Here is an 18,675-nt window from a genome sequence, read left to right on the forward strand (position 1 = left end):
TTATAGTGGACCTTTTCAGACCTGTATACTTTTTGATAAACATTTCCCTATGTTATTTGTAATTGTTATTAGAGCCAAATGGAGCTAGGTCCTTGACTAACAAGGCAAAGGGAGGTCATAGTGTGGCATCTGTGGCACAGAATAATGCTTGAAAATCATTAAAGATTTGTTTACTCTTAACTAAGGTTTTACAGGCCAAAGGCTATAGGGGAATCATTCTCCTGATTTTTACTTTGTTACACCCATACCATTTAATGAGATTATTACCATAGTCCTTCAGGCTTGTCTTCATTTAGTCTTCCTGGAAAAAATGCTAGTATTCTTTTTTTTTTTTTTTAGGAAGCTGCAGTGTGCAAAGTACTATGCTAAATGTGGCAGAGGATCCAAAGAATTATATGGTAGTGACTGTAATGCAACATAGAATGTGATAGATGCCATGATGTTGGAAAACCTAACGTTTCCTGCCTTTTGTTTTTACGTGCCCAAATTAGCCATGCTTCTGAAATACTGATCTTAGTGATCACATAAGAGTGTCCCTGAATATTGCTAGAGTTTAATAGAATTTTTAATTTACTAAATAATTTTTCCAAGTTTGCCCTACATGTCTCGTAATTTTGAGTTCTGTTGTTGTCTACATGAGATCCAGCAAAGGTTACTTTTTTTTTTTTTTTTTTTTTTGCGCTACGCGTACCCCTCACTGCTGTGGCCTCTCCCGCTGCGGAGCACAGACTCCGGACGTGCAGGCCCAGCGGCCATGGCTCACAGGCCCAGCCGCTCTGCAGCATGTGGGATCTTCCCGGACCGAGGCACGAACCCGTGCCTCACTTATTATATGTCCATGTTAGAGTAAGGTAATATGGTGGTTCCCAGAAAGCACAGTACACTGATTGTACTAGTTCAAACTAGAGGTCTGGATGACTTTTAGGCTGTAATTTATCAGCTTTCAAAGTAGTGCATGAAATGCAAGCCATCTCTCTGTCCCTGACCCCAGAGTCACCACTGCCTGTGCATAATCTGGGTTACTGGTCTTAGTAATCGATTCTTGTAAAGGTTACGTGTAAGTCTCTTGAAATATCTAAGATTATTATTGAGGCACTTGGGAGATTTAGGTGTTGGTCCATTATTTGATGTTCTTTCTTTTGTTATTATAAATACTGAATAACAGATACGAAAAACGTGTTTGTGAAACATTTGAAAGCACCAAGTATGAATTTGTTTTAAACTGAATTTTAGGTGGTTTATATATACTCAGCCATGACATTTGTATTTATTTTCTTAATGCAGCTTATTTTATGTTATGTTTCATTTTTTAGGAGAGTTACGAGAACTGGTTCAAATAAAAAAGGAGTAGATTCTTAATGTTGTAATTTATAATATTGCATTTGCCTTTTATTTAATAATTAACTGCATATATTTTTTCAGCCTTAGAAATGTGTGGTATACAAATAATATGACCATATAGTTTGTCAACCAAACTGAGGCACTTCTAAGAATGAAAGGTGGTGCTAGTAATATTTATGTCAGGATGTCAGGCATAAATCAGGACTGTCTTAGATAAAGGGAAAAGGATAGTCACCCTACACATAAAGCATCAGCCAGAACCTATAGTCCAGGAATTCTCATTAACTCTAGCTCCTTAATACTGTCCTTCACCTTAGTGATTTATTTGTTGAAATTTTTTCTATTGGTATGGAATGGTTTGCAGGCAGCCTAGAACCCTGACCATCTCAGGACTAGTGTAGATCTAATTGCCTCCAGATTGCATTTTGGCTTAGGTTCTCCCTTTTCTTTCCCCTTCAACTCCACCCAGTCCCTTTCCTGGTATTTTTCCTGTCAGATTTTTTTTTTCTTTTGCAAAGAATATTTTTGACTGATAGAACAAAGCCAGTCAGCACAGATGTGCAGAAATCATTACTAGAGTTTATCACATGGAAATAAAATTATAAATCAGAATTACATTTTCAATAGTAGTTTTAGACTTTTCTGATGGACTTAAGCATTTGTATTTTAGGCCTGATTTTTTTTTTTTGCAGTACGCGGGCCTGTCACTGCTGTGCCCTCTCCCGTTGCGGAGCACAGGCTCCAGACGCGCAGGCTCAGCGGCCATGGCTCACGGGCCCAGCCGCTCAGCGGCATGTGGGATCCTCCCGGACCGGGGCACGAACCCGTGTCCCCTGCATCTGCAGGCGGAATCTCAACCACTGCGCCACCAGGGAAGCCCAGGCCTGATTTTTAAAATAACAAGTATGTGACAGATCTTTTTTCTTGGCGGGTTTTTTTTTTTTTTTTTTTTTTTTAGTGTGGCAAACAGCCTTTTCTTATAAGCATTCAGAATTTACCAAGTGCAAGGCAGAGTTTTTTTTTTCTTCTCTCTCAGCAGCTAGTTTAGGCTGATTTCCTTTTCTGTGTGCAGTCATTACTTGTGTACCACCATCTCTGTTTTATTTCAAATAACTTAACCCTAACAGGCAGAAGAAAGGACATCAAGAATGTTTCTGGTGCAACCTGCAGGGAAGAATCATCTATATACCCTCAGCTGTTGCTTTTTTCCCCTTGTATGTGGCATACATAGAAGTCTCTGACTTTTATCTTGAAGTTAGTTTTCCACTCTGCCAAAATTATTTTTGTCAAGGGGGCCAGTGAATTCAGCACTGTCAAATTCAGTGAAAACTTGTTTTCATCTTAGTTGATCCTTCCTCAGCACTTGGCTGTGTAGATCACTCCTCCTTGAAGCATTCTCCTTTTGTATTGCTACATTTTTAGTTTCCTCTTTTTTCATGGGTTCTGTTTCATGTTTGTAGGCTCCTCCGCTATCCAAATCTTAAGGCTTGGAACTGTGAACTTTTTTGTTTTCTTTCTGCCATAATTTAGCCCACAATCCATTTCTATATATCCGCTTGAATTTATGTTTCCCGTCCAGACTTCTGAGTCTCCAGAGTCATATATCTAGTAGTTTCCTTGAATTCTCTTTTAACATTTCAAACTTAACACCTACACAGTGAAACTCGAGGTCCTTCTCCATATTCTGTTTCCACCCACTTCTCTACAATAGGCTTTTTTGTTTCTATTTTTTTAACGTCTTTATTGGAGTATAATTGCTTTACAATGGTGTGTTAGTTTCTGCTTTATAACAAAGTGAATCAGCTATACATATACATATATCCCCAATCTCTTCCCTCTTGCATCTCCCTCCCTCCCACCTCCCTATCCCACCACTCTAGGTGGTCACAAAGCACCAAGCTGATCTCCTTGCGCTGTGTGCCTGCTTCCCTCTAGCTATCTGTTTTACACTTGGTAGTGTACGTGTGTCCATGCCACTCTCTCACTTCATCCCAGCTTACCCTTCCCCCTCCCCGTGTCCTCAAGTCTGTTCTCTACATCTGCGTCTTTATTCCTGTCCTGCCCCTAGGTTCTTCATGACCTTTTTTTTTTTTTAGATTTCATATATATGTGTTAGCATACGGTATTTATTTTTCTCTTTCTGACTTACTTCACTCTGTATGACAGTCTCTAGGTCCATCCACCTCACTACAAATAACTCAATTTCATTTCTTTTTATGGCTGAGTAATATTCCACTGTCTATATATGCCACATCTTCTTTACCCATTCATCTGTCGACGGACACTTAGGTTGCTTCCATGTCCTGACTGTTGTAAATAGAGCTTCAGTGAACATTGTGGTACATGACTCTTTTTGAATTATGGTTTTCTCAGGGTATGTGCCCAGTAGTGGGATTGCTGGGTCATATGGTAGTTCTATTTTTAGTTTTTTAAGGAACCTCCATACTGTTCTCCATAGTGGCTGTACCAATTCACATTCCCACCAGCAGTGCAAGAGGGTTCCCTTTTTTCCACACCCTGTCCAGCATTTCTTGTTTGTAGATTTTTTGATGATGGCCATTCTGACTGGTGTGACGTGATACCTCACTGTAGTTTTGATTTGAATTTCTTTAATGATTAGTGATGTTGAGCATCCTTTCATGTGTTTGTTGGCAGTCTGTATATCTTCTTTGGAGAAATGTCTATTTAGGTCTTCTGCCCATTTTTGGATTGAGTTTTTTTTTCTTTTATATTGACCTGCATGAGCTGCTTGTAAATTGTGGAGATTAATCCTTTATCACTTGCTTCATTTGAAAATATTTTCTCCCATTCTGAGGGTTGGCTTTCTGCCTTGATTATGGTTTCTTTTGCTGTGCAACAGCTTTGAAGTTTCATTAGGTCCCATTTGTTTATTTTTGTTTTTATTTCCATTTCTCTAGGAGGTGGGTGAGAAAGGATCTGTGATTTATGTCATAGAGTGTTCTGCCAGTGTTTTCCTCTAAGAGTTTGATAGTGTCTGGCCTTACATTTAGGTCTTTAATCCATTTTGAGTTTATTTTTGTGTGTGGTGTTAGGGACTGTTCTAATTTCATTCTTTTACATGTAGGTGTCCTGTTATCCCAGCACCACTTATTGAAGACACTGTCTTTTCTCCATTGTATATTCTTGCCTCCTTTATAAAAAATAAGGTGACCATATGTGCGTGGGTTTATCTCGGGGCTTTCTATCCTGTTCCATTGATCTATATTTCTGTTTTTGTGCCGGAACCATACTGTCTTGATTACTGTAGCTTTGTAGTATAGTCTGAAGTCTGGGAGCCTGATTCCTCCAGATCCATTTTTCTTTCTCAAGATTGCTTTGGCGATTCGGGGTCTTTTGTGTTTCCATACAAATTGTGAAATTTTTTGTTCTAGTTCTGTGAAAAATGCCAGTGGTAGTTTGATAGGGATTGCATTGAATCTATAGATTGCTTTGGGTAGTATAGTCATTTTCACAATGTTGATTCTTCCAATCCAAGAACTTGGTATATCTCTCCATCTGTTTGTATCATCTTTAATTTCTTTCATCAGTGTCTTATAGTTTTCTGCATACACGTGTTTTGTCTCCTTAGGTAGGTTTATTCCTAGGTATTTTATTCTTTTTGTTGCAGTGGTAAATGGGAGTGTTTCCTTAATTTCTCTTTCAGATTTTTCATCATTAGTGTATAGGAATGCAAGAGATTTCTGTGCATTAATTTTGTAATTAATCCTGCTACTTTACCAAGTTCATTGATTAGCTCTAGTAGTTTTCTGGTAGCATCTTTAGGATTTTCTATGTATAGTATCATGTCATCTGCAAAGAGTTACAGCTTTACTTCCTTTTTTCTGATTTGGATTCCTTTTATTTCTTTTTCTTCTCTGATTGCTGTGGCTAAAACTTCCAAAACTATGTTGAATAATAGTGGTGATAGTGGATACCCTTGTCTTGTTCCTGATCTTAGAGGAAATGGTTTCAGTTTTTCACCATTGAGAACGATGTTGGCTGTGGGTTTGTCATATATGGCCTTTATTATATTGAGGAAAGTTCCCTCTGTGCCTACTTTCTGGAGGGTTTTTATCATAAATGGGTGTTGAAATCTTTTTCTGCATCTATTGAGATGATCATATGGTTTTTCTCCTTCAGTTTGTTAATATGGTTTATCACATTGATTGATTTGCGTATATTAAAGAATCCTTGCATTCCTGGGATAAACCCACTTGATCGTGGTGTATGATCCTTTTATTTTATTTCTTAATTTCTTTTAACACCTTTATTGGAGTATAATTTCTTTACAATGGTGTGTTAGTTTCTGCTTTATAACCAAGTGAATCAGCTATACATGTACATTTATCCCCATATCTATTCCCTCTTGCATCTCTCTCCCTCCCACCCTCCCTATCCCACCCCTCTAGGTGGTAACAAAGCACTGAGCTGATCTCCCTGTGCTATGTGGCTGCTTCCCACTAGATATCTGTTTTACATTTGGTAGTGCATATATGTCCATGCCACTCTCTCACTTTGTCCCAGCTTACCCTTCCCACTCCCCGTGTCCACACGTCCATTCTCTAGTAGGTCTGCGTCTTTATTCCCATCCTGCCCCTAGGTTCTTCATGACCATTTTTTAAAATTTTAGATTCCATATATTGTGTTATCATACGGTATTTGTTTTTATCTTTCTGACTTACTTCACTTTGTATGACAGACTCTAGGTCCATCCACCTCACTACAGATAACTCAATTTTGTTTCTTTTTATGGCTGAGTAATATTCCATTGTATATATGTGCCACATCTTCTTTATCCATTCATCTGTCGATGGACACTTAGGTTGCTTCCATGTCCTGGCTATTGTAAATAGAGCTTCAGTGAACATTGTGGTACATGACTCTTTTTGAATTATGGTTTTCTCATTGCCTTACATATTGAGTTGCTCCTTTGTTGGGTGCATAAATATTTACAATTGTTATATCTTCTTGGATTGATCCCTTGATCATTATGTAGTGTCCTTCCTTGTCTCTTGTAATAGTCTTTATTTTAAAGTCGATTTTGTCTGATATGAGAATTGCTACTCCAGCTTTCTTTTGATTTCCATTTGCCTGGAATATCTTTTTCCATCCCCTCACTTTCAGTCTGTATGTGTCCCTAGGTCTGAAGTGGGTGTTTTGTAGACACTTGATATACGGGTCTTGTTTTTGCATCCCTTCAGCCAGTCTGTGTCTTTTGGTGGGAGCCCTTAATCCATTTACATTTAAGGTAGTCATCGATATGTATGTTCCTATTACCATTTTCTTAATTGTTTTGGGTTTGTTATTATAGGTCTTTTCCTTCTCTTGTGTTTCCTGCCTAGAGAAGGTCCTTTAACATTTGTTGTAAAGCTGGTTTGGTGGTACTGAATTCTCTTAGCTTTTGCTTGTCTGTAAATGTTTTAATTTCTCCGTCAGATCTGAATGAGATCCTTGCTGGGTAGAGTAGTCTTTGTTGTAGGTTTTTCCCTTTCATCACTTTCAGTATGTCTTGCCACTCCCTTCTGGCTTGCAGAGTTTCTGCTGAAAGATCAGCTGTTAACCTTATGGGGATTCCCTTGTATGTTATTTGTTCTTTTTCCCTGCTGCTTTTAATATGTTTTCTTTGTATTTAATTTTTGATAGTTTGGTTAATATGTGTCTTAGCGTGTTTCTCCTTGGATTTATCCTGTATGGGACTCTGTGCGCTTCCTGGACTTGATTAACTATTTCCTTTCCCATATTAGGGAAGTTTTCAACTATAATCTCTTCAAATATTTTCTCAATCCCTTTCTTTTTCTGTTCTTTTTCTGGGACCCCTATAATTCGAATGTTGGTGAGTTTAATATTGTCCCAGAGATCTCTGAGAGTGTACTCAATTCTTTTCATTCTTTTTTCTTTATTCTGCTCTGCAGTAGTTATTTCTACTAGTTTATCTTCCAGGTCACTTATCCGTTCTTCTGCCTCAGTTATTCTGCTATCAATTCCTTCTAGAGAATTTTAAATTTCATTTATTGTGTTGTTCGTCATTGTTTGTTTGCTCTTTAGTTCTTCTAGGTCCTTGTTAAACGTTTCTTGTATTTTCTCCATTCTGTTTCCGAGATTTTGTTTCATCTTTACTATCATTATTCTGAATTCTTTTTCAGGTAGACTGCCTATTTCCTCTTAATTTGTTTGGTCTGGTGGGTTTTTACCTTGCTCCTTCATCTGCTGTGTGTTTCTCTGTCTTCTCATTTTGCTTAATTTACTGTGTTTGGGGTCTCCTTTTCGCAGCCTGCAGGTTCGTAGTTCCCATTGTTTTCGGTGTCTGCCCCCAGGGCTAAGGTTCGTTCAGTGGTTTGTGTAGCCTTCCTGGTGGAGGGGACTAGTGCCTGTGTTCTGGTGGATGAGGCTGGATCTTGTCTTTCTGGTGGGCAAGGCCGTGTCTGGTGGTGTGTTTTGGGGTGTCTGTGACCTTATTATGATTTTAGGCAGCCTCTCTGCTAATGGGTGGGGTTGTGTTCCTGTCTTGCTAGTTGTTTGGCATAGGGTGTCCAGCACTCTAGCTTGCTGGTTGTTGAGTGGAGCTGGGTCTTAGCATTGAGATGGAGATCTCTGGGAAAGCTTTCGCCATTTGAAATTACTTGGAGCTGGGAGTTCTCTTGTGGACCAATGTCCTGAACTCGGCTCTCCCACCTCAGAGGCACAGGCCTGACACCTGGCCTGATCACCAAGACCCTGTCATCCACATGGCTCCACAGGGATCCTGAGGGAGGCAGGCTCTTATCAGCTCAGGTGGAAACTGAAACTGGGTCAGTCAAGCCTTGCGGTTTGGACACTGTACTGACAGAGACTACAGTGCACGTGGGGGCAGTGCCATGTTCCTTCATCTCTGAGAGGACTGCTTCACCACTCGCCCACCAGACAACCCAGGATAAAATGGTTACAAGAGGCTTCTTCATTTCTGTTTCTCAAGCCAGAAACCCTGGTTCCTCCCTTTCAACAAGTGCTGTTGATGTTCTTTCCAAATATTATCTTGAATTGGTTCATTCTTCTTCATCTTCCTTGCCACCACCTTAGTCCATAGTATCTTCATCTCTTGCCCAGATTGCGATAGATCTCTCATAACTGGTCTCCCAGCTTCCCCTTTTGCCTCTATCAAAACTGTTTTTGGTAACAATGGCAAGGCATAAACGTAAATTAAAATATATCACTTCTCTACTTAACACCCTTTTGTGGCTTCTTATTACATTTAGTAATTCCTTATCATAATCTGGTCTCTGTCTTTCCAATCTCATCTTGTGCCTCCCTCACTTGCTTACAACTCTTCAGCTGGTGAGTAGTTTTCCTTAAGTTCCTTAAACCCTCCCTTGTCCCAACTGCCTCTGTCTAGAATGCTCTTATCCCAGTTTCTATAGGGCTGGCTTCCTCTCATCCTTTATGCCTTGTCTTAAATACCATCTCCTTTTCAGACCATTTTATCTAAAGTAGGCATTGTTGTTGGTTTTCTATTTCAACCATATGTTTATGTCTTTCATAGCTCTTACCACAGTTTGGATTTATTTTATGTGTTTGTTTTCTTGTATTTGGTCCATCTTCTCCATTAAGGTCTTCGAGGATGGAGACTTCATTTCCCTTGTTCCCTATTGGAATTCCAGCACCTAACACAGTACCTGGCACACAGTTGGTGTTCAGTAAATATTTGTTGATTGAATTAATGAAAAGTACAAATCTAGCTATGTCCAATTTTGTGTTTATAGTTTTTCTTTTTGGATTTTAATATATCCAGTTTTCTAAATCCAGAGTATTGTATATAAAGAAATTCAAGATAGAGCTAAGATTTCTTAGTGAGAAAGGTTACAATAGGCAACTGAAAGGAATAAATAACAATAATGCCCTCAGCTCAGATTCTAATTTTCAACTCAGATTTTGCTCCCTACATCACACCCTGGATATGAATTTGCATGATATAGATCACTGTGATGATTAGGAAAGTATATTTTTTGAAGCTAATATAATAACTGATTAATGGCACTCTGTTGTTTTATTAGGGATTATAAAATTTATATTTAGCTTTTCAAGGCTTTTACTTTTCTCCTACCAAGTATTTTATGCTTTCCCTTTCCCCTACCACACACACTGTTTTAAGGAGACTATTCAGTTCTGTTATCACAGAGTTGAGAATGACCACAAAACTTCAGTCCTGGTTACATAATACTTTCCTATCAATCGTAAGTCTTTCCTATCAATCAGTGGGTCTTTCCCCCAATTTCCCCTCTTACTTTGTCACCACCTCTGTTCCAGCAACACTGTGTATGCCTTGAGCTCATTGAAGACGTGAGCCACGTGTTGTCATTGTATCCCTATAATTGAGCAATAAATAATAATAATTGAGCAATAAATGTGAACTATCATGATAATCTCTGTAGAAAACTGGAGGGCTTCCCTGGTGGCGCAGTGGTTGAGAGTCCGCCTGCCGATGCAGGGGACACGGGTTCGTGCCCCGGTCCGGGAAGATCCCACATGCCGCGGAGCGGCTAGGCTCGTGAGCCATGGCCACTGAGCCTGCGTGTTTGGAGCCTGTGCTCAGCAGCGGGAGAGGCCACAACAGTGAGAGGCCCGCGTACCACACACAAAAAAAAGAAAATTGGAAAATGAAATTGGTGCTGTATGGTCTATACTTCCCTCCTTTTTAAATTACATTCACTTCTTTCTTACAGTATGTTCTATTTACAATATTAAAAACTTTTTTTGTTGAAGTATAGTTGATTTACAATGTTGTGTTAATTTCTGCCGTACAGCAGAGTGATTCCATTTTATATGTATACACACACACACACACACACATTCTTCTTCATATTCTTTTCCATTATGGTTTATCATAGGATATTGACTATAGTTCTCCGTGCTATACAGTAAGACTTTGTTGTTTATACAATATTTTTATTTCCATGAAAACTTAATACTAGCAATGACTTCCTTATAGCAATCTTCTTAGGAATTTAAGACAGAAGCCAACACATTTTGTAAATCTGTGTTTCAGATATGATCATTCTGTTTCAAATGACAAAGCCCTGATGGTGCTAACTGAAAAACCACTACTCTATATTCCTCCACCTCCCTGTCAGCCCCTGATTAACACAACAGAATCTCTCAGGTGAGTGTTGTCAGTTGTTGCAGATATATCTGAGTGGGTTCCTGTGTTTAGCTTTGGAACCTAGAAAAGTATTTGTTCGGATTAACCAAGTGGTTGAGAAAACTCTGAATTATTTATTGAATAACCATAAGCATATCAGTTGTTGTCCGGTTTCCCCACCAACCTGATAGAGATGGTGATGGGTCTATTTCATGTGATGGTATTGGGGTTGTATACTTAAATGTCTTATTTGAAAACTGAAGAATGATATTAATATAAAAATTCAGGATAAGTGTTAGACTTGTAGTGGTAACATTCATAGTGGAAAACACCTTTTTCTTCAAATTAGGAAGATAATAATTTGAAGATATGTGATTCTGGAGTCACTTTCACATTAGTGTACTTTTCTTTATCTACATTTCCCTTGAATTTTTTCCTGTGATTTTGGATCCTATCTTTGAACCTCAAAAACGGCTTCAGTTTTTTTGTGATACGTAGTAATCACTATAGTTAAGTAAGTATAGTCTGACATCTTCACAACTACTCTAAAGAGTAAGCAAAATAAAGGGAAGTTATATTTGAACTGGCCTTTTTTTTTTTTTAATTTCCAGTGTTGGAAAATTTGGATTATAGTACCTTGAAATTTCTCCTCCTGAGCAGTTGATTCATTCTTTTTCTACTTCCCAGAAAAGCATGATATTCAAAGGCTTTAATGAATCCATTTGTTGTTAGGAGTCCTATGATTTGTTTTGTGCTCTCCAGTGTCTCCAGTATTCGTGTGTACATAGTCCAAGAGCAGAAACAGGAAATACTTTTTTGTGGAAAAACCTTAGCACCCAATATTGATGTTTGCCAGGTATTTAGCTCTAATTTTTTTTGAATTTTGAACTCATGATTGAGGAGGCTACCATATAAAAATGCATGTCATTAAAAAGAACTTAACATTAAGTGTCTTAGCTTTCTCAAATCAAAAAAGAATATTGAACCATTAGGCACTTGGAATGCTCTTTAGAGCCTCAGAATATGATTAAATTCATTTCCAACCAAAGGTGAGACATCTGTTTCTATGAAATATGTTTAACTAATTAAGCTATTTTATAGGTTAAATCATGAACTTCGAGGGTGGGTTCATAGACACGAAGTGGAAAGGACCAAGTCGAGAAGAACGACAAATAATCAACAGAAAACCCGTATTCTTCAGGTTTGTTTCTGCTTGTCTTTGAACAATAGTTGGCATACTTGTTAGAAGGCTTCCTGCAGATGTGTTGCTCTCTTCTTTGGAACATTTGGGAAGCTTGAACTTTAGCCACTTCCCACTACCTCCTGCTGCTATTGAAGCAGGTGTCACTGCCATTGAAGCCCTCCTCCCAGGTTTCACAGCACTCATTTAGGTTTTATAACACTAGTATTTCCTGCTCAGGCATAGTGCTGTTTCCTGCTCTCTCCCTCAAATTTGCTTTCAAGCCAGGGGTTCTGTGCATGGACATCTGTATGACATGTTTTTGGCACAAATAATATAATAAATGATACTGTTTATCTCCTCTGTTCTTAGAGCTTTTCAAATGTAGGACAGCTTGGAAGTGAAGGCACATCTCCATGGAGGGCATTTTTGTACTTAGACTTGTAGCACTACAGGTTAATGACAGCTCTTATTTAGAACCTATTAAATTGGGCTTCTATCTTAATATTGTTTACCACAGAGCATCATTTATAGTCTTTCTGTCCTTCAACTATTTATTACTACTTCTCAAGCACTTAGACTGACACATTGCAAGCTCCCAGCAAATGTTACCTGTGGTAGTCATAATGAGCCAGGTACCGTTCTAGACCCTGGGAATAGAGTAGAGGGTATGATAAAATCTCTGCCTTCATGGAACTTACATTCTAATGGGAAAGATAAACAATAAACACGTAAAGTGAAATAAGTCATACAAAAAAAGACAAATACCATATGATCTCATTTACATGTGGAATCTTAAAAAAAAAAAACAAAACTCATGGATACAGAGAACAGATTGTGGTTGCCAGAGGTGGTGGGTGGAGGGTACAGACTTCCAGTTATGAAATAAAGAAGTCATGAGGATGTAGTTTACTGCATGATAACCATAGTTAATAATACTGTAGTGTATATTTGAAAGTTGCTAAGAGAGTAGATCTTTAAAGTTCTCATCATGAGGGAAAAAATTAAATTAAAAAATAAATAAACAAGTAAATAAATAAATATACTAAAAATTAGACGTTCTCTAAAGAAAAAGCAGGGTTGGAAGTTAGAGTTCAAATTGAGAGGTGAGTGGCTATTTTAGATTGGGTGGTTAGAGAATCCTTCTCTAAAGAGATGCCACTTGAGTGAGGTATTGTCAAGGTAGTTATTACCAGCTGTTATAACATTTAGCCTCAAAATCTCAGTAGTTTAATGGGATAAAAATTTGTTTCTCACCCAGAGTTTGAGGTAGCTCTCTAGAGTGGCTTTCCTCCAAGCAGTGACTAAGGAATCCAGGTTCTTCCACATTGTAGCCCAGCAACTTGAAATCCTTTGCTTTTAGCTTTGGGTGTTGGGGAAGAAAGTTTGGAAGATTATGCAGCATGTTTTAGGGATCAGGCCTGGACTTTAGTCAATGTTCAGTTGACTAAAACTCTGTCACTTTTCCCAGCCTCCCTTTCAGAAGGTTAGGCAAATGTAGTCTTCCTATGTGCTTGGGATGAAGAAGGGGTTTGGTGAGAACATAGCTTTTGCCATAGGCAGAAAATGAAGGACAAAATGTAAAGGTCTAGGAGAAAATCTGGAGGAACAGCTTTTAGACCAAGGGAATAGAAAGTATAGAGACCCTCAGGAGGAAACAGTTTGCATATTTGAGGAACATCAAGAAGTTGAGTAAGGCTGGATTACAATGACTAAGGGGAGAGTAGCCAAAGATGATGTCAGAAAGACAGAGGAGGCTAAATCATATCAAATCTCATATGCAATGGTGAGAACTTTAGTTTTCATCCTAGGTGCGAGAGGACAGCATTGAGAGGTTTGAGCAAGGCTGTGACTTTATCTGATTTATATTTTTAAAAGATTGCTCTAACTGCTACCCTGAGTAGACCACAGCAGGGAACATGAGTGGATGTAGGGAGACCAGTTAAGCCATTTCAGTAGTCTAGGTGGGAGATCATTGCAGCCCATACTAGAGTGGTAGGTTTGAAGGTGGAGGAAAGTACTTGAATGCCAAATATATTTTGAAAGTATAGATGATAGAAATTGCTATTGTAAAATAAAAAGGAAACAGTGATAATTCCTATGCTATAGCTACTGGATGAATGATGATGCCATTTACTGAGACTGAGAGTAGGGAAGGAGGAGTTGGAGGCAAGAAAAAAGAGTTTTAGATATATTACGTTTGAGATGGCTATTAGACATTCAAGTGGAGAAGTCAGGTGGGCATTCAGATATCCAGGTCTGGAGTATAGGGGAGAGGTTGAGACTGGAAGTTTAATTTGGGATGATATCACCTAGAGAGAAGGTAAAAAGAAGAGAAAAGAGGTAAGGAACTGAACCCTGGAACAACTTCAACATTAGAGGCTGAAAGACAAGGAAAAATCAGCACTTGAGAAGGAAGAGGAGTGGCTGGCCAGTAGAATAGGAAACAATGTAGGATAGTTGTATCCAAAAACCCCAGCAAAGTAAGTTTTTAAGGAAGAGGATGTGATTTACTGTTACAAAGGTTAAGAGATGTTAAGATGAGGACTGGGAAATTACCATTGGATTTGATTATTAGAACTTGTTAGTGACTTTGATGAAGGTTGTCTCATTGGAGTGGTGATGACAAAAGTCTGAGTGATGTGGGTTCAGGAAGTAAAAATAAAATGAGGAAATAGAGAAAATTATTTCAGGATGATCCCCATTAATGGAAACAGAGAAATGGAGTAGCTGTAAGAATCAAGGAAGAGGTTTTATTTTGGGATGGGATATGTTTCACCAGGTTTACCTGTTTATCTACTAATGGAAACTCCTTAGCTATTTGATTATTTGGAGACTAATTGGAAGCAGCACATGATAGGTTCCTAAGTACATTAAAAGTATATTGAGAAACATGGACTTTTAACCATTAAGGGACTGTTTTCAACTATAAAATAATGAGGGTTAGTCTAAATGAGCTTAAGCTCTGACATTTGAGATTCCATGATTATCCAGTATGTGTTTCTCTGGGCCTCTCCAGCACTTTTTGTTCACCTATTATGGCATCTTTATTGGTTGTTAGTACTTCATTACTAATGTCACAGTTACCTCAGAGTTCCAGAGCTGTTTACTGATGTTGGATTGCAGTGTCCAGTCTGCCAAAGCCTACACGTTAGCTGCCTCCATGGCTGGAGGAAAAATGGACTCTGTTTCCCTTCTGCTTTCCAAATCTGGCACAAGTATATATTATTCGTAGAACCTAAATTATGCCTAGACCCTGGTCACAAAAAAGTTTGGGTAATATAGTTTTCAGGCTTTCATCCCTTGTTATGCAGGGGAAGAGCAAAAAGGGAGCAGGAAGAGATAATTGCCAGTAGAGAATTCCACACAGCTGGTAAAATGGGCTTTATGAAAAATTAGATTTAAATTATTGGCCTAAATGAGTTTTTTGCCTTATCTTTTGACATATTAAATTAAGAAGTCATAACAATTCTAAATGTATAGGCTCCAAGTAACAAAGTTTCAAAAACATAATGCAAAAAAGTGACAGAACTAAAGGGAAAAACAGATAAATCTGCAACATAATTGGAGATTTTAATATCTTTCTAATTTCTATGTAAATGTCTGTCTCACCTTTTTTTGCTGATTGTGACCTTTTGCTAAATCCACATAGCTAAAAATGCTGAAGTTCATGGTCAAGTTTTCAGAAGTCCCTTTGTTTATTGGTGTAAATCTTGCATAGGTAAATGGCATATTCAGTTGCTGTTTGCCTGATGTCTCTGTAACTCAGCTTTCCTTAAAGCCTACCCACTCATTTCTGAGCCTAGAGAAAGAAGTCTGGCTTCTTTCAGACTTCTCTGCTAATTTCATGTGTGCCAAAGTAGCAAAATCACCAGCTATTTAAGATTCACCAGCTATTTAATCTGTTTATTTTAAATTTTATATTTATCCACTAGCTGTAGTTTAATTTTGGCTTGATTTACTACTTACTTGATAAGCATATCAATAAATACAGTATTTTATTATTTAAATATATTTGTTTTTCTTTTCATTTTATCTGTGCTCTTTTTATTTTTGTTTAACACATTTTTAAACTTACTATATGTAAGACTGACATTAGATTTTCATAAAATTAGGCCCTTGACTTGTTACAGAGCCAGAAATTGGAAGCCCTCTATTCATCCCTGCATATTGGTTCCATCTACCACCAAACAAAATTGTTCCCTCTTCTCTTCCCTTAATCCTTTGTATATTCTTCTATTTTAGCATCACATTATATCATTTCTACATATCTGTCTTCCCAGTTAAACTGCAAGCTTCTAGAGGGCAAAAGTCAAATGTTAAATTTTGTAGCACCAGTACATGTAGCAGGCACTCTATGAAAGTTTGATTGCTGAAGGAAGGATGGATGGATATAGTAATGAACAAATGCTAGTAATCTTAAGATTAAACAGTTATTCAAGTCACTGTTTGACAGGGTAATAATAAGGTCACTTCCTAACATAATAATTGGTAATGTGCTCTTGAACTCTGATACTCTTATAAAACTTTTTTGAAGATCAGCTTACAAAGCTGCTGAGGTATATAAGAAGGCATAGTGCAAAGCAGGTGCTATGTGGAAGACAGGTTTCCAGTGTATTCTATATGGACCACTAATGGTTCCAGATTGGACTGTTCTCTGGCCAAGAATCATTGATGAGATCTCTTTAATGATGGATTAGTCCACAGGTGTATTTAGGCATGAAGATCTTTGTGTTTAACTCAGTAAACAATAGGATCTAGTTTCATTATGGACCTTTCATACTTCAGGAAATTTTCATTGGGAAAATAATTATTTTAGACAAACGTAAGTTGTTATATGTTCAGTAATACTTGTATGACTTGGTCATAAACCTTGTGATACTTGGACTAAGTTTTTGAGCTTTTTTTTTTTTTTCTTTTGAGGTACGCAGGCCTCTCACTGTTGTGGCCTCTCCCGTTGCGGAGCACAGGCTCTGGACACGCAGGCTCAGCGGCCATGGCTCACGGGCCCAGCCGCTCCACAGCATGTGGGATCTTCCCGGACCGGGGCACAAACCCGTGTCCCCTGCATCGGCAGGTGGACTCTCAACCACTGCACCACCAGGGAAGTCCTGAGCTATTTCTTTAATCTTTGTGGGAAGTGCCTTAAATGTCTTACTGTCTGTAAGACACATCTCTCAGCCCAGAATGTGACAAAAAGAGTTCTAATTTCTATATTGGTGTTTAGTTATGTGAACTTAATATGTCAGTATATTCATGAAAACAACTTTATGGGGACTTCCCTAGTGGCACAGTGGTTAAGAATCTGCCTGCCAGTGCAGGGGACACGGGTTCGATCCCTGGTCTGGGAAGATCCCACATGCCGTGGAGAAACTAAGCCCGTGCGCCACAACTAGTGAGCTTGTGCACCACAACTGCTGAAGCCCGTGTGCCTAGAGCCTGTGCTCCGCAACAAGAGAAGCCACCACAATGAGAAGCCCATGCACCGCAACAAAGAGTAGCCCCCGCTTGCTGCAACTAGAGAAAGCCTGTGTGCAGCAGCGAAGACCCAAAGCAGCCAAAAAAAAAAAAAACCAAACAAACTTTATGAATACTTCAATGAAGTTTAGTAAATGTAGAATGAGTCAATATAGGAAGCTTTTCATATAATTACATTATATGACATCTAACCATTTTTTTTCTTTCAGGGTGCTCTGGAACAGGGCTCAAATTCTCAGCTCATGGCTGTCCAATACACAGAAACCACTAGTATCAGGTAAGAAAGTGTGGAAGCTCTTGGCTAAGGAATTTTATTATTTCATTCATTCATTTATTCATTCACTCACTCACTTACTCACTCACCACTCACTCACTCACTCACTCACCTGCTCCGGGTCTTAGTTGTGGCATGTGGAATCTTCATTGTGGCATGTGGGATGTAGTTCCCTGACCAGGGATCGAACCCGGGCCCCCTGCATTGGGAGCATGGAGTCTTAAACACTGGACCACCAGGGAGGTCCCAGGAATTTTAAATACCTAGGATTTCAGTAAGGTTGACATACACACTTCTCTTCCATCTTAAACGTGTTCTCATCATTATCTTGTAGAAATAGATAATTCAGATATATGTAGAAACTAACAGTTCTCTGTAAACAGAATATTTCATTCATTTACTATGTGTATATTTAAAAATATACTCATATTATTTCTTCATTAGTTAAAAATGTTTTTAATCTCTGTACCTTCCTCTCAAGTTTGCTGTGAACCTGAAACTGCTATTTAAAAAATAATCTTTAAAAAATGTTTTAAAGTGAATTATAGTTGACCTTCCTGATTCATGTATTCTGTATTTATGAATCTGCTTACTTGCAAAAATTTATTTCTACCCCCAAAATCAGTACTGAAAGTGCTTTCATGGTCATTTGCATTCCCAAAAGTTTAACAAAGCAATACTTTGCCTTCCTGTTTCAGCTCTCATACTGTAAACGGTTGTCCTTTTTGAGGTCTATTTAGTGCCATATTTTTCACATTTTATGGTTTTTGCTTGTGAATTCTTCCTTTAAAATGGCCCCCAAGCATAGTACTGAAGTGCTGCCTAGTGTTCATAAGCTTGAGAAAGCTGTATTGTGCCATGTGGAGAAAATGCACATGTTAGATAAGCTTCATTCATGCATGAGATATAGTGCTATTGACTGTGAGTTCAGTGGTAATGAGTGAACACAGCATTTGTTAAAGAGGTGTCTTTAAATAGAAACACATAAAACAGGATTATATATTGATCAGTTGATGAAAATGCTATAACTGAGAGAGCCTCATCCACCAGAGGGCAGACAGAAGAAGCAAGAAGACTACAATCCTGCAGCCTGTGGAACAAAAACCATATTCATAGAAAGATAGACAAGATGAAAAGGCAGAGGGCTATGTACCAGATGAAGGAACAAGATAAAAGCCCAGAAAAACAACTAAACGAAATGGAGATAAGCAACCTTCCAGAAAAAGAATTCAGAATAATGATAGTGAAGATGATCCAGGACCTCGGAAAAAGAATGGAGGCAAAATCGAG

At 38.3% G+C, this 18,675-nt stretch overlaps 1 protein-coding gene across 2 annotated transcripts in view; it reads left to right on the forward strand.

The window, feature by feature from the left end:
* Positions 1 to 18,675, forward strand: part of ATF6 (activating transcription factor 6) — a 210,633-nt gene that overhangs the window by 71,186 nt on the left and 120,772 nt on the right. For both annotated transcript variants that reach the window (XM_060090833.1, XM_060090834.1), the window contains 3 exons: positions 10,361 to 10,474; positions 11,555 to 11,654; positions 17,321 to 17,388. In XM_060090833.1, the coding sequence (XP_059946816.1) occupies positions 10,361 to 10,474; positions 11,555 to 11,654; positions 17,321 to 17,388 (282 nt within the window). The remainder of the gene's footprint in view (positions 1 to 10,360; positions 10,475 to 11,554; positions 11,655 to 17,320; positions 17,389 to 18,675) is intronic.

This window comes from Mesoplodon densirostris, chromosome 2 (assembly GCF_025265405.1).
Source record: "Mesoplodon densirostris isolate mMesDen1 chromosome 2, mMesDen1 primary haplotype, whole genome shotgun sequence".
Classification (NCBI taxonomy): Eukaryota; Metazoa; Chordata; class Mammalia; order Artiodactyla; family Ziphiidae; genus Mesoplodon; species Mesoplodon densirostris.